This window comes from Triturus cristatus, chromosome 2_2 (genome assembly GCF_964204655.1).
Source record: "Triturus cristatus chromosome 2_2, aTriCri1.1, whole genome shotgun sequence".
NCBI classification, from domain to species: domain Eukaryota; kingdom Metazoa; phylum Chordata; class Amphibia; order Caudata; family Salamandridae; genus Triturus; species Triturus cristatus.
In genome coordinates this window covers 627197208-627212857 of record NC_140582.1, presented here as the reverse complement: position 1 = coordinate 627212857, position 15650 = coordinate 627197208, and the positions used below count along the sequence as shown (strand labels likewise).

The 15650-nt window shown below is 46.5% G+C and overlaps 1 protein-coding gene across 2 annotated transcripts in view; it reads left to right on the top strand.

The window, feature by feature from the left end:
- Positions 1 to 15650, top strand: part of NEK1 (NIMA related kinase 1) — a 1277786-nt gene that overhangs the window by 769440 nt on the left and 492696 nt on the right. For both annotated transcript variants that reach the window (XM_085641815.1, XM_085641814.1), the window contains one exon: positions 9217 to 9387. In XM_085641815.1, the coding sequence (XP_085497941.1) occupies positions 9217 to 9387 (171 nt within the window). The remainder of the gene's footprint in view (positions 1 to 9216; positions 9388 to 15650) is intronic.

The following is a 15650-nucleotide window of genomic DNA, read 5'->3' as shown; positions in this document are numbered from 1 at the left end:
TCATCGCTAGGTTCCAATAATTGAACAAGTGGCTTTAGTTCTTCAATTGGGCCTTGCCAAATAGGTTCAATTCCCTAAACCTCTCCTACGTACAATATAATGTCCTTCTGATGGATACATCTGCCAGTGGATTCCTCACCTTGTGAATATCCCCTGCGCCAGCATTCCACGGAACTTTTTTCCCCAGCTCTCTATGCCGACGTGGACGACGTCATAATGCATCGGCTCAGCTCGCGACTCCGTATGACGTCACCGGAGCCATAAGAGAGCCACGTCGGCGTGATGACGTCAGTTCCCTTTTTTCCGCGCCGTCGACGCACACAACGGTTTTTCCAGCACTCTTCTGCTACTTTGTAGTCGTTTGGTCTTACTGTTGGAAAAAATTTGTCATGTCTTCGACAAGGAAGTCGGGTTTTAAACCCTGTAGGGAATGTGGGGGCCACATGTCTATGACAGACCCCCATGATGATTGTGGTGCCTTTCATCCGACCACGACGTGGAAGATTGTTCCAGCTGCAGGAGGATGAATCCCAAGGCGTTGAAAGAAAGGGAGGCGAATCTCTTCATGGCCAAGGCCAAAAAGGAGAAGAGTGGTAGGAAGAAGGAAAGATCGAGGCCGGAGTCATCGACTTCGCATTCTTCGAAGTCGAAGAAACACCATAAGAAGAGGAAGCATTCCTCTCGGCGCCAGTCTTCGAAGAGCAAGGCATCGAGATCGACTTCGCCTCGACGCCGAAGTAAGGATATATCTCCTTCTACTTCTCCTTCTAAGTCTCCTGGGGGGGATCTCCTTCTCCGAAGCGGGCTCCAGCGCAGTCCCCGGCACAGTCACCGGCGCCGTCACCGGTTCCAGTGGAGTCTTCGGCATCTGAGGTTGAGCAAGAGCAAGGAGAAGAGCCTTCTCTAGAGCCTGATGAGCCTGCGGCGCCTGTGGAGGATACTGCAGCGCTGGTACCAGGTTCTCCGCAGATGGATTCGGGACCAGGCCATTATCCACAGTTTCCGGCTCCGGATTCGTCTCATTTTTTTAATATGATGTATGGAATCTTCCAACGGGCTGCCTTCCCATCCGGTGCACCTACTGGTCCCGTGGGTCCTATGGCTTATACTCAGGGGGTGCCGCAGCATTACGCTCAGGCCCCGTTTATGCCCTTTCTGCCGATGGCACCTTCGTGGCAGTTTCCGGCGCCGACTGGGGATCCATCTCGGCTTCGAATGGACCGACCTTCTTTGGAGCCTTCCTCGATGCCGTCTACCTCGGCGCCGCGTCCGGTGCCGCCGACTCCGACTCCGGCGCCGCCGGCCTCGACACCTCTGGCTCCACCGACTCCGTGTACGGCACCGGCGACGCCGGTTACACGGATCCGCTCAAGAAGAGAGGCCCAAAGGGTCTTGGATGAAGAAAGATATAGAGTGGAGGTGGAGGAAGGTGAGGTTGACACGTCCTCTGATGAGTTTGAGGGGATTCAGGAGGCTAGTGGCCTGGACACGACTCCGGAGTGGGAGCATTTTTCAACTGGGTCCTCTCTGCCGCAGGAACTGGCTCCCTATCATATGGTGATAAAAAAGGCCGCAGAGCTGTTGGATTTGCAGTTGCCCTCTGCAGAGTATAAGCCTAACCTTTTGACGGAGGTGTTACACTCTCCTTCCTTGACAAGTGAGCCTTTGCTGCCTTTCAATGAGGCTATTTTGGAGCCAATTGTGGAAGTCTGGCGTAAGCCGTTATCTTCACCAGCGGTCTCTAGGCAGGTGGTGAGAAGATATAGGGTGGCTCCTGGGGATCCAGATTTTCTATCTTCGTACCCTTCGCCAGAAAGTCTAGTACTGCAGGCGTCCTGCTCGAAGCATGCTTCTGGGGCATTCCCTTAGACTCCTGCGGACAGGGAGTCCAAAAAGTGTGATCAAGCTGCTAAGAAAACCTTTTCATCTGGGAGCATGGCGCTTAAGACCACTAATGCCACGTGCTTGCTAGGGCGCTATGTTCATGCTTTGATGGACTCAATGAAATCTTTAGCCCCTAAGCTGCCAGACGGTGATAAGGCGTCCTTTATGGAGGTGGTCGCAGATACTCGGGCCGCTGCGAGACAGGTGATTCAGTCGGGCCTTGATACGGCTGATTCGGTGGCGAGAATAATGGGGTCGTTTATAGCCACTAGGAGGCAGGCGTGGCTTCGTTCGTCTGGCTTCTCTACGGACGTTCAGGCCACCTTGGTGGATTTGCCCTTTGACGGTCACAAACTTTTTGGTGAGAAGGCTGACTCTCCCCTACATAGATTTAAGGAGAGTAGGGTAACAGCTAAATCTTTAGGTCTGCAGGCTCCTGCTAAAGGATTTGGACTTAAGAAGTTCAGGGGTTTCGGGAGGTCTTCGTTTCGCTCCTACCGGCAGCCTCAGCAGCAGCAGCAGCAACAGCAGAATCCCCTCTATAGGTCCTATAGAGGGAGACAAAGAGGTCGGAGAGGTTCTGGCCGCAACCCCTCTTCATCTTCTGCCTCCTCTGTTCCCAATGAAGCTTCAGGGAAGCAGCCCTAGATCCCCCATCCTGGAACATGTAAGACCTGTGGGGGGTCGGGTGTTCCACTTTCTGCGGGGTTGGTCTGTTACAACAGACCTTTGGGTTTTAAACCTCGTGGAGACTGGGTACGCCCTTCCCTTTCGGGAGTTTTCTCCCCCTTACCCTCCTTGCCAAGGTTACTGCTCGGAAGACAATCTGCTTCCTCTGCAGAAGGAGGTGCTAGCTTTGCTTCAAAAAGGTGCAATAGAGGTGGTTCCGGAGCAGGAAAGGGGTCAGGGATGCTACTCCCGGTATTTTCTGATTCCCAAGAAGGACGGCAGATTGCGTCCGATACTGGACCTCAGAGTCTTGAACTTTTACCTGAAACAGGAGAAGTTCAAGATGCTGACCCTTGCACAGGTTCTTCAAGCGTTGCAGCAAGGAGACTGGATGGTGTCGCTCGACTTGCAGGACGCGTACTTCCATGTCCCAATCCTGAAGTCGCACAGGAAGTATCTCCGTTTTACGGTTGGGTCGCAACATTACCAGTTTGCGGTCCTCCGTTTGATCTTACTACCGCACCTCGAGTCTTCACGAAGGTGATGGCAGTGGTAGCGGCCCATCTCAGGAGGTCGGGGATTCCGGTTTTCCCCTACCTGGACGACTGGCTTCTGAAGGCAGAGTCCCCAGAGATGGTGCAGCATCATATGCAGGTAACATCTCGGCTGTTGTTCGAATTGGGTTTTTCGATAAACGTGCCCAAATCTCACCTGGTGCCCTCTCAACGCAACCTGTTCATAGGGGCGGTACTTGACACTACTGTGTGTCGAGCATTTCCTCCACCTCAAAGAATTCTCGACATTCAGGAGATGGTCCCTTTATTCCACAATGGAGCGGTTGTTCCGGTTCTAAAGGTCCTTCGCCTGCTCGGTCTGTTCGCTTCCTGCATTCTGTTGGTCAACCATGCACGTTGGCACATGAGGGCGCTCCAGTGGTGCCTCCGCAGGCAGTGGTATCAGCACAGCGGAGATCTCAGGGAGTCGATCAGTATCTCCAGAGAAGCTGCTGCGAATCTATCTTGGTGGAGCGTGGAGGGCAATCTGTCTCAAGGAAAGTCCTTCCATCTACCTCCATCGGTGGCCAGGGTGATAACGGATGCCTCCACCTTGGGGTGCTCATCTGGGGGATCTGGAGATCAAGGGTCTTTGGTCTCCAGAGGAGAGGTTGCTTCACATCAACCTTTTGGAATTGCGGGTGATTCGTTTGGCACTCAAGGCCTTCCTCCCTTCCCTTCGCGGTCAGTCTGTTCAAGTCCTGACGGACAACACTACCGCGATGTGGTATGTCAACAAGCAGGGAGGAGTGGGGTCGCATTGTCTCTGCAGAGAGGCCCTGCGTCTTTGGTCCTGAGCTCAGGACCATCGGATTTGTATAATGGCAAATCATCTGGCCGGGGTGCTAAACGTGCGTGCGGACAGTCTCAGTCAGCAGTTCTCCGCCGACCACGAGTGGAGGCTCCATCCTGAGGTGGTTCGTTACGTCTTTCGGACGTGGGGAATCCCTCGGGTGGACCTGTTCGCCACCTGCGAGAACGCGCACTGCCCGTCATTCTGCAGTCTCCAGTTTCCGATGCAGGGGGCGTTGGGGGATGCGTTTCAGTTGAGTTGGGGCTCACGACTCCTTTACGCGTTAACTCCAATACCCTTGATTCCTCGGGTTCTGAGGAAGATTCGCCAAGACCGGGCCCAAGTCATATTGATCGCCCCGGATTGGCCAAGAACGGTGTGGTACACAGATCTTCTCCACCTCTCCTCGTGCCCTCCGCTCCGTCTCCCTCTGAGGGCAGACCTCCTCTCGCAGTCGGAGGGGCAGGTTCTACACCCCCACCTCCACAGCTTACACCTTCATGCCTGGAGATTGAACGGGGCAACCTGAGTTCTTTCTCTCTCCCACCTGATATGGTGGATGTTATTTTATCGGCCAGGCGACACTCCACCAAGTCCATTTACTCCTACAGGTGGTCCAAGTTTGTAAAATGGTGTGGAGAGAGATCCATTGACCCTTTAAAAGCACATCTTTCTGAGGTGCTCCAGTTTGCCCTTTCCTTGGCTCAGCAGGGCTGTGCTGTGGCCACGGTCAAGGGCTATCTTTCGGCCTTATCGGTTCTTCTATGTCTACCTGATCAACCGTCATTATTTAAATCTCCGGTTGTACTGAGGCTTATCAAAGGCCTTACAAACAAGTTTCCTCCTACTCCTTTTGTAATGCCACAGTGGGACCTTAATCTTGTCTTAACTTTTCTGATGGGGTCCCCGTTTGAGCCTCTTCATAGTTGTCCTATGAGGCTGTTGTCCTTTAAGACGGTCTTTCTTGTAGCCATAACCTCGGCAAGGAGGGTGAGTGAGCTTCAAGCTCTTAGTTCTAAACCCCCTTTTCTAACATTACATGCTGAAAGGATGGTACTCAGGACCAGGGCTGCTTTCCTACCTAAAGTAGTTACTCCGTTTCCTTTGGGGCAGTCTATTACTCTCCCTGTTTTTTATCCACCTCCTCATCCCTCCAAAGAGGAGGAAAGACTTCATCGCCTGGACCCAAAGAGAGCTGTGAGCTTTTACTTGGACAGAACGAAGGACTTTCGTCTGGACGATCAGCTCTTCGTGGGTTATGTTGGACATTCCAAAGGAAGAGCGGTGCACAAGCGCACTCTTATCAAGATGGATCATCCTTGCCATCAAGATCTGCTATGCCCTGGCTGGTAAGGTTCCTCCTGAGGGTATTAGGGCTCATTCAACTAGAGCTCAATCATCTACATCCGCTTTGGCCCGGGGTGTTCCTGTGGCAAATATTTGTAAAGCCGCGACTTGGGCCTCCCTCCATACTTTCGCAAAGCATTATTGCTTGGACTCTGAGATGAGGAGGGAGGGCCGCTTCGCGCACTCTGTCTTGCAAGACTTTCTGGTATAGGAAGGTGGACACCCTCCTCCGGGAGTGGGGACTGCTGTGGGAATCTATTCACAAGGTGAGGAATCCACTGGCAGATGTATCCATCAGAAGAACAAGTTACTTACCTTCGGTAACGCTTTTTCTGGTGGATACAGTATCTGCCTGTGGATTCCTCACTGGCCCACCCGCCTCCCCGTTGTCCACCTTTGTATACCTTAAAAGATGTCTTGCTTGAGATGTTGTTATGCTTTCGTGTACATTGGTAGGAAACGCTTGTTTTATTTAGCTTTCCTTTTGTTTATGTACTATGTATATTTGATTGTATATTGTATACTGTGTATACTTTGAATCTGTCGTTGGTCCACCTGTGCGCCTCGGAGGCACTGAATAAATGGGTGGAACTGATGTCATCACGCCGACGTGGCTCTCTTATGGCTCCGGTGACGTCATACGGAGTCGCGAGCGGAGCCGATGCATTATGACGTCGTCCACGTCGGTGTAGAGAGCTGGGGAAAAAAGTTCTGTGGAATGCTGGCGCAGGGGATATTCACAAGGTGAGGAATCCACAGGCAGATACTGTATCCACCAGAAAAAGCGTTACCGAAGGTAAGTAACTTGTTCTTCTCGAGGTGCCTGAAAATCTAAATTTGGTTTCCCTCCGAAACATGCCGTTTTGCTTATTTTTTCTGATTAGAAGCCTAGTGCTAAGGTGGTGTTTGAACTGTGTCCTCGCCAATCTCCTGCATAATCTGTGCAAACTGAAGTGACCTTACATGTGCTATTGTGGGAGATTATGTCTGCAAGGTTTATTATTGAGCTGCAGGCCCTAGATGTTTCACATCCCTGCTTGGGTTTTATCTTCAACTCATGTAGGCTATGAACTAGGAGTAATAGAGTCCTTATGAAGATAAATGTTAACATTTGGGATGTAAGGGCCATATTAAGGAGTAGACACCGACCGGACCACCTCAGCCATGATGTCTTCCATCCACTCTGGGGCTCCCACTGACCCTCCTACCCCTACCACCTCTACAACCTCGCAAGAAACCCAATCAGCCCGCAACTCACCAGCATCCTAAACACTTCCATCTCCACAGCAACCTTTGCAGACAGATGGAAACATGCAGACATCGGACCTCTCCTAAAGAAGACCTCCGCCGACCTTAGCAATCTCAAACATTGTCACCTGATCTCCCTGCACCCCTACCTAGCTAAATTACTCGAGAAAACAAAACCACCTACTATACCCCTCACAATCAGGATTCTGAGCCAATTACAGCACTAGGCCCGCCCTGATTGCCGCCACAGACGACATCAGAACACACCTCGACCATGGAGAAACTGTGGCCCTGATCCTCCTCGGCCTCTCTGTGACATTCAACACCATCTCAAAACACCCTCATCAACAGACTCTACAACATAGGCATACAGCAAGAAGCCCTCAAGTGGATCGCTTCCTTCCTTACAGGTCGCACACTGAGCATCTGACTGCCTCCCATCTTCTCCTCACCCAAAGACATCATATGCAGCGTACTACAGGGATCATTCCTCAGCCCCACCCTGTCCAACATGTACATGACCCCCCTTGCAGATGTCATCAGATCCCACTGACTCAACATAATTTCCTACGCAGACGACACTCAACTGATCCTCTCACTCACTGAGGATCCCTCCAACGCCAACACCAACTTCTGCATCGCCATGACCAACATAGCCAAATGGGTGAGACACAACTGCCTCTAAGTCAACTCCGACAAAACTGAAGTACTGATCTTCGGGAAGAACACCTCTGCATTGGACCACTACTGGTGGCCCTCAGAACTCGGACCTACACCGACCATGCACGCAAACTCATCTTCATCCTCAACAGCCTACTGACCATGAAACGACAAGTCAACGCAATCACCTCTTCCTGCTTCACACTCTTTGCATGCTCCACAGAGTCTTCAGATGAATCCTAACCAACACCAGAAAAACCGTCACTCAGGCCCTCGTCACCAACTGCCTCAACTTTGGCAACACCTTCTACGCCAGCATCTCCACCCAGCTCCTCAGAAGACTTCAGATCATACTGAGCACTGCAGCCAGATTCATTCATGACCTTCTTAAACGAACCCACATTGCCCCCCACCTGAGAGACCTCCAGTGGCTCCCCATTCAGAGAAGATGCCCGTTGAAGATCCTCACGCATGCTGTGCAAAGCCCTCCACGATCTAGGACCTGCTTACATCAACCACCGGCTGGACATCCACCAATCTTCTAGACACCTGCGATCCTCCTCACTCGTCCTCGCACACACCTCCTGCATCCTTCGCAGCGGTGGCTGCTCCTTCTCCTACATCGCTGCCAAGACCTGGAACGACCATCCCCTCCAGCTCCATACAGCCCCCTCGCTGGCAGACTCCAGAAAGAGACTCAAGACCTGGCTCTTCGACAGAGACACAGCGCCCTGATACCCCTAATGGTGACAGTGTTGCTCTCTACAAAGGCTGTTTGATTGCTTGATTGATGGTGACAAAAGTAACTTAAAGGATTTGTTGTCTTAGACAGGGCAATCATCACTGTTTCCCAAGCGAGATATCAAAGTTTTACCAGTGATTACATATGGTTGTAGTTGAAGGATCCATGTCAGGGAATGTTTTTAAATCATTGTTACAAATTAGTCCCGTTGCATCTCTAGTGTAGATAGATATGCATTGGTAGCCATGTTTGAATACTTCTGATGTATATCATTTATTGGATTATTTATTGAATAAGGAAAAGAGATGAATGTGTTAAGAACACCTTTGTACATTTTGTCAAGTTTTTTTTTATAAAAGGTTGTACGGGTGAGGTAGAATTTGAACCCAAAGAGATGGTTAAAGAAGTGCAAACTAAATAGAACGGCCTCGATGGCAGTGGAATGAGCAAGAGCAGGTTAAGGAATGTATTTAGTCCCCCCGAGGATAAAACCCAGCCTAATTACAACTGGCTATTTAAATTGCCCTCTCTGGGCAAACCCCTGTGTGTGCAAAGGTAGTAATTATGAGTTGTCACAATGTTTTTCACACCTCGTAATTATTACATTTTGGCAGATCAAACCTGTCACATTTTAAAAACGGGAACAGGCCCTAGATTTATTGGAACATGCAAACTTTAGTGCTGTAAGCACCAAAATCCTCTTGTTGTCCCCTGAAAAACCTGACGGCAATACTCGTCTCATCCAGCAATGGAAATTTGTAATCAGGTCCTGTGCATAAACTAAGGCGTGGTTATTGAATATGGGAACAGGAGTTTTTGTCAGCCATGCCGATGTGAGAGGATGACCTTTATGTTTATTTATAAGCAGGCTTGCATGTTTATGTGTTCTGTTTGAAACAGGACACAGACCATGAATTCTAGATGAAGCTCATGATAATAATGCAGGATATGAAGAGTCAAATAATGGATCATAATTTGGCGGAGTGGGCGGAGCAAGAGATATATCAAACACCTGAAGGGCTTGATATTGTACAATGATGTAGTATTGTTCATAGAAATAGAGATGCTCCAGATGGGGCTGAAGTATAATTTTGACTACTAGAAAAAGTATCTCAGGATGTGATTCAGCTAAAAAAAAAGCAGATATTGGTAAGTGAATGAAAAAGCAGGCGATCAAGCTGGGGTGTACAAGAACATTAGCAGACTGATTTGTAAGCGTTTCTGTTTTGTTTTCTGAAGCTGGCTGTCTTTGTTGGATCTAAAACTGCAGCACAATAACTCGTAGTCCTAAGAGTAAGATATCTGTTTGTCTATTGCAGAAGTTCATGAAGGTAAAAGTGCAAAACCCTTTCGAATTGAAGCAAAAATTGAAGTTAAAGTTTCTCCTAATCCGGAAATATCCACAGCAGGAATCGATAGAGAAACCCACGTGAGCATAAAACCTCATCTAACAACATCTGTGCCTACTGCACTAGAAATTAATTCAGAAGGTATGAAACTATCGATTTTGCTTACATCAAAAAATGGTGTTGCCTTAAACATATGTGTTTCTTTTGGAGAAATGTTTCGTGGATGGGTGACAAACCAATAAATATGTATTTGAGCTACTAGTCGGTAAATACTACGATAAAATAATATTTGTTTTTACTATTTCAACTCATATTTATGGAGATATTTATGGAGATCTCAGTTAACCCATGTATTGTGTAGTTTTGTAGTCATAAGGTCTGTCAATTTCAAACCTCTAGAATGATTTACTTAAATGAGGCGATTCTAAATTTCTGAAAGCATTTCTCTGTGAAACTTTCGTTTTGTTGGGTGTTTTAGAAGGGATTAACCTCCATCAAAAACATCTTTTTGCATTCCACTTACTTTTACTTTACTAATAATTTTTCTGTTGTAGGCAAATCAAATAGAATGACCATTTTCCTCAAGCAATATTTTTACTGTTTTTGCCTTATTTTGTTACTATGAGCCCAATATATCTGAATTTGGAAGCCATTTACTGGATACAGTCAACTGTTTTTTGTAGGTTTGGCCAACGGCTTAGAGAAGCAAAGAAGGAAAGGACAAATTATATTAGATTCAAAACCAGCTGCTTTGCCGTAAGACACTGGAGCAAAATGCTGAAAGCCATAAAAAAGGGGAATTCCCAAGCATTTTGGCAATTGGTTACTAAAGAGTTAGTTTGAATACTATTGGGGTAGTCCTAGCACCCTTGAAAGTGAGTGGTTTGGTTGTTTAAGCTCGTGTTATATTTCTAGGCGCTGTTATGGTTATCCCTGATATTGTAGGGTGCAGTCTGGATACTCCAATAACCTAGATGAAGATAGAAACAGTACGTCATCCCTTTATAATAATTGGGCAGAGGGTCCTCATGGAATTTCCAGAAACTGTCTGAAAACAAATGTTTAGCCGTGGACGGGATTTCTTTTATCAGCCTTTAATTTTTGTATGAGATTAGCAAAGTTTCCAAAAGCATGGGTCCACTGTCATGCAGTTTTATAAGAAGGGTACATGAATGTTTTGAAATCAATCTGATTAGTTTTCTTGTTATGTATGATCAATAAGGTATTTGTAAAAATGATTCTAAATATATTGAAATGCTGGGAGTCTGAGCGAATTGCCCCTGCCACTCATGCAGGCTTTATAAGAGAGCAGTCCATTACAATCCGCTCTTTGGAGCATATTCAAAAACGCAGGTTGGAGTACATTTAGTAGTATATTATTGTACTTCTAAAATACTACAAAATACCTCGGGTATTGTTTCTATGGGTATATCCTCATACATGTAAGTTTATTACTTAGTAGTAAATGTGGGAAAGAGCAGGAGGAGTAGCTAGAACAAATTGCACACTTACAAATCGGATGGGTTTAGGGTGGATTAAGAAGGGGTTAAGGGAAGGTTATGGAGGAGTTTAGGAAGAGATGTACGTCCATCCACAAAAGAGTCAGCCGATTCCTATTCAGAAGCCATACTTCTAAAGTTGCTGCAGCTAAAAAGGGACCCAAAACAGCAGTAAATTACTCCAGCTCAAAGCTGAAGTAAATCCAGCACCACACATTGCCAACAGCCTCCCATAGAAAATGATGGAGATGGGGACTTAAAATAAAACTCATAGGAAATAATTTGAAAGTTAATTTGATTTATTTCAAATTGTCAAAATATAAAATATAATTTCATGTTAAAAAAAATACCTAGAAAGAAAACAATTTTTTTAAATTAATTATTGTAACATCTATTTGTATCAAAATATAATTAAAATACTTTACCTTATTCCTATACAACACTTTTAATTATTATTGATGCATGATAATAGACATGTTTTGTTACTTTAAATGAGAAGTTATTTTTTAATGTGAATTTCAGAAAAATAATGTTTCCTTTAAATTAATGTATTTAGCTTAATTATGGATTTGATTCAAAATTGTCGATAGTGCTGTAACATTAGTTTCTTTTGTTCTACATTTAAAATCAATATATACATTTCATTTACATTAATAATTAACTTACACATATTTTTGCTAATTCTTTTCAAGTTTAATAAACCTTTGAAGATTTCCCCTATACTTTAACATATGGAGTTATCCACCACTAGGGTGAGCTTTCTGATGGATACAGCTGCTTGTGGATTCCTCACCTTTTGAATACCCCCTGCGCCAGCATTCCACGGAAATTCTTTTCCTAGCTCTCCCACGTCGACGAGGACGTCATAATAGCACGGCTTCGCTCGTGACTCCGTATGACGTCATCGGAGCCATAAGAAGACCTCATTGGCGTGCTGACGTCCGTTCCCTTTTTTCTGTGCCGTCGATGCGTAACGGTTTTTTCTAGGGACTCTCCATTTTCTTGGTGATTACTTTGTTTCTTCAAATTATTTCATATGTGGCTACTTTTAATAAGTCTGGATTCAAGCCCTTCAGGGAGAATGGCGGTCATATGTCGATGACTGATCCCCACGATGATTGCCTTTGGTGTTTGCCTTCCGACCACTACGTCGAAGGGTGTCAGTGCTGCAGGAAAATTAATCCTAAAGCTTTAAAGCAACGTGAGGCAAAGCTCTTCATGGCTAAAGTGAAGAAAGTGAAGAGGGGTCGAAACCATTTGAAGTCGTTGACTTTGCACACGTCAAAATCAAAGAAGCACAAGAAGTCGAAGAAGAGGCATAGTTCTCTGCGTCGTTCTTCGAAGGGCAAAGCATTGAGGCCGCCTTCACCGGCTCAGCGACGTCGAAGAAAGGACTTTGTGTCTCCATCACCTTCTCCTTCTCCGCAGGCGATTCCGACTCACTCACCAGATCCGAGGTCGCTGGCGTCGAGGGGCTCTTCGACGCCTGAAGGTACTGCGGCGCCCAGGAGGTCTCCGACGCCCAGGGAGTGTTTTCCTGTTCATGTGGCTTCGCCTTTGCGGGCGCCGTCTCCACCGGCTCCGCAGCTTCCAGTTCGGCCTCCGGTGGAACCTGTTCAGGAAGGTACGGATCCTTATCCTCTTTCCCTGGCCGTGGAACAGATCCTACACATTTTTTAAATGCGATGCTTAGCATGTTTGCCAGGTCCTCCCATCCTACTGGTGCGCCTTCGGGCCCCGTGGGGCCATTGCCCTTTAGTTTGGGTGTGCCTCATCGATACGCCCAGGCACCTTTCGTGCCATTCATGCCGACGACTTTGGCTTGGCATTTTCCGGCTCCGAAGTCCTCCACTCCAAATCTTCGGACTCTCTATCAGTTGTCAAGTCGGCGCCGCCTCCGTTTCGATTGGCGCCGAGGCTTGATCGTGAAGATCCTCCATCGACGCCGATGCCCTCGTCAACGGTGCCGCGTCTGGCGCCGCTGACGCTGATTCTGAAATGACTGACTGCGAAGGGAAGGAAGGAAAGCTTTAAGTGCTAAACATATCGCCCGCAATTCCAGAAGATGTAAAGCAACCTTTCCTCTGGAGTCCAAAGACCTTTGACCTCCAGATCCCCCAGATGAGCACCCCACCCTAGAGTGGAGGCATCCGGGTTTCACTGTGTCCACCGGCGGAGGAGGCTGAAAGGGCTTTCCTTGAGACAGGTTGCCCTGCAGACCCCACCAAGTCAGCTCCGGTGAAGCGTCTCTGGAGATTCTGACCTTCACCCCGAGATCGCCAGTGGAGTGCCCTCATGTGCCAGCGTGCATGACGGACCAACAGTATGCAGGAAGCAAACAGACCGAGCAGTCATAGAATCTTCAGGACTGGAACAACCGCTCCATCGTGAAACAAAGGAATCATCTCCTGAATGTCGAGAATCCTCTGCGGAGGTGGGAATGCCCGACACACAGTAGTGTCCAGTTTTGCCCCTATGAACAGGCTGCGCTGAGAATGCACCAGGTGAGATTTGGGTACATTTATCAAGCAACCCAAGTTGAACAACAGTTGCATTATTGCTTGCAAGTGGCGCAACACCAACTCCGGAGACTGCTTTCAACAGCCAGTCGCCCAGATAGAGGAAAACAGGAACCCCTGACCTTCTGAGATGTGCCGCTACCACCGCCATCACCTTTGTAAAGACTCGAGGTGCAGAAGTCAGACCGAACGGGAGGACCGCAAACTGGTAGCGTTGCGATCCTACCGTGAAACGGAGATACTTCCGATGGAACTTCAGGATGCAGAATTTACTTATATATGGCTATTTAGAATTCCTCAGAATGATCCTTTATTATAAAAAAATACATGCAGAAGAATGTAAGCAAGATTGTGATTTTATTACTTTGAAAGTACACAATATAACAAGAAAATATTTGTAACCAGGGGAAAAAAAGTTTACAGACAGTTTTCTAAACTATAGTGCAGTTTTTAGGGACAGCTTTAAATACTATTTCTCTAAAGCATCTTTTAAGTAAACATCCTTGATGCATGTCAATACTTTAAAAAACAATAGTGACAAATCAGTGTAATACCAGTAATGGCCCTATTTTTAAAGAAAGTCACCCTCAGGTCTTTGACCTTGAATTTGTGGAGATTTGTGACTTTCAGGAATTTACAAGAATTTACAGAAGTACACCTGAAAATCTGTAACAGTTACAATTTTCCCTGCATACTCCTAGAAAACATTGTGTACTCTTTTTCGCTTGAGCAAATATATATTTTTATGTTTGCTTATACAAAAATATGCTGAGCAAGTGCAAATTCACTTGTTGAAACTTTTATTTATTTTTCTCCGAGGAGAGATAGTTTTCCCCCCATGGATAAACTTCCTTCTCTCATTGCATAAAGTTGTACTCCTGTTGTCAGAAGCACATTTTTTACTTTTTCAAGGGTGGGAAAGGGTTGTAGAGGAGTTGGTCAATACAAATAAACATGGTCATCACCTTTAAACATACAAGTCTGTGGGTGTGCTCAAATTCAAAGGAAAAACATGTCCTGCCCACTTCAGCACCTCTGTCTTGATTTGCTTACTTGAAAAGCTTCATGTGAGTAAATATTTTTACGACTGAAAAACAACTTTTGTGTATGTATGACAAACCTCCATAGGTAGCCCATAACACTTTGCAGAGTTTAACATGTAAATATACAGTCATAGGTATAGCACTTAGTATGATGTGCTAACAAGGGAATATGGTGCAGTGAACTGAAGTCTTCTGCCTGAGCATTACACAATGTCAGAACGGGTGGCGATTTCCTTCTTCCTTGGTTAGCATCCTAAGTGCTGGACATCAGGTAGAATCCAGTTTTTGTACAGTAATATTTAGGAAAGCAGAAGATGACAAAATTAGGGTTCCAGATTACAGAAACCCTTATGTTGACTTTGAAACCGAGATATCCTCTCTCTAGTCATGCGGGCACACTGTGTGACATTGAGCGTAGCAACCTGACCCAGAGAAAGGCCATTCTTAGTAACACTTGAACTGCATTGATGGTTTCTTCAAGGTGCATCTCCAAATTTGGCAGCAAGCTTCTGCACTGTCAAAGGCGGAGGCATCCAGACGGATAGGGTTGGGATGTGTACCTGCGAGGAACCAGTGGTTTCCAGTGATGTGCATGAGGCTCCAACCCTCACCATTTCAGTTTCAAACTCCGTATATACTGTAATGCAGACTCCTCTATGCTGACTCACTGTTTCATATGTGGTCTCCCACTGACCGCTCCGTCCTTGGAAGAGAGGAACTTCCTTGAGGGTGACATTTCTGCTGAAGAAATTAGTAGCATCTTTGTCAAACTTTCATCTGGGAAGACCCCAGATCTCATTGTGTTTCACTTGGTACTATTCAAGAGGTTCTGCAACATAACAAATCCAAAAATGTTTGAAATGTTGATAGAAGCTGCAGTGTTGCCCCATGACCTATACAAAAATATCCTAGTGGTACTCCACAAATCTGATAATCCAACTGAGTTGTGCACTTCTTGAGGGCCTAGTTCATTGATTAACGCACAGGTCAAGGTTTTCACCAAATTACTGGTCAGTTGTCTGCTGGACGTAATTATCTCACTGGACCATTCACACCAAAGTGGTGGTATGGCCAGGAGATTAACATGTCACTATATGCTTCACTTTCATAATGCATAGGGCCATACGTTGGTAGACTTGCGTGTAATGCTAGGAGTGGATTGATTCGCCTGTGCCACCCATCCATTGAGTTAACTGTCTCACTTTTGCCTATTGTGATCCATGCTACATCTACATTGAGTCATCAGTAAAAGTAATTTTTTTTGCAAACTGTGCAAACCCTGTACTGATTCAGCTGCACTTCCCTTCCATTGAGTCATGTTTGTTAACCGAGCAGTGACCTAG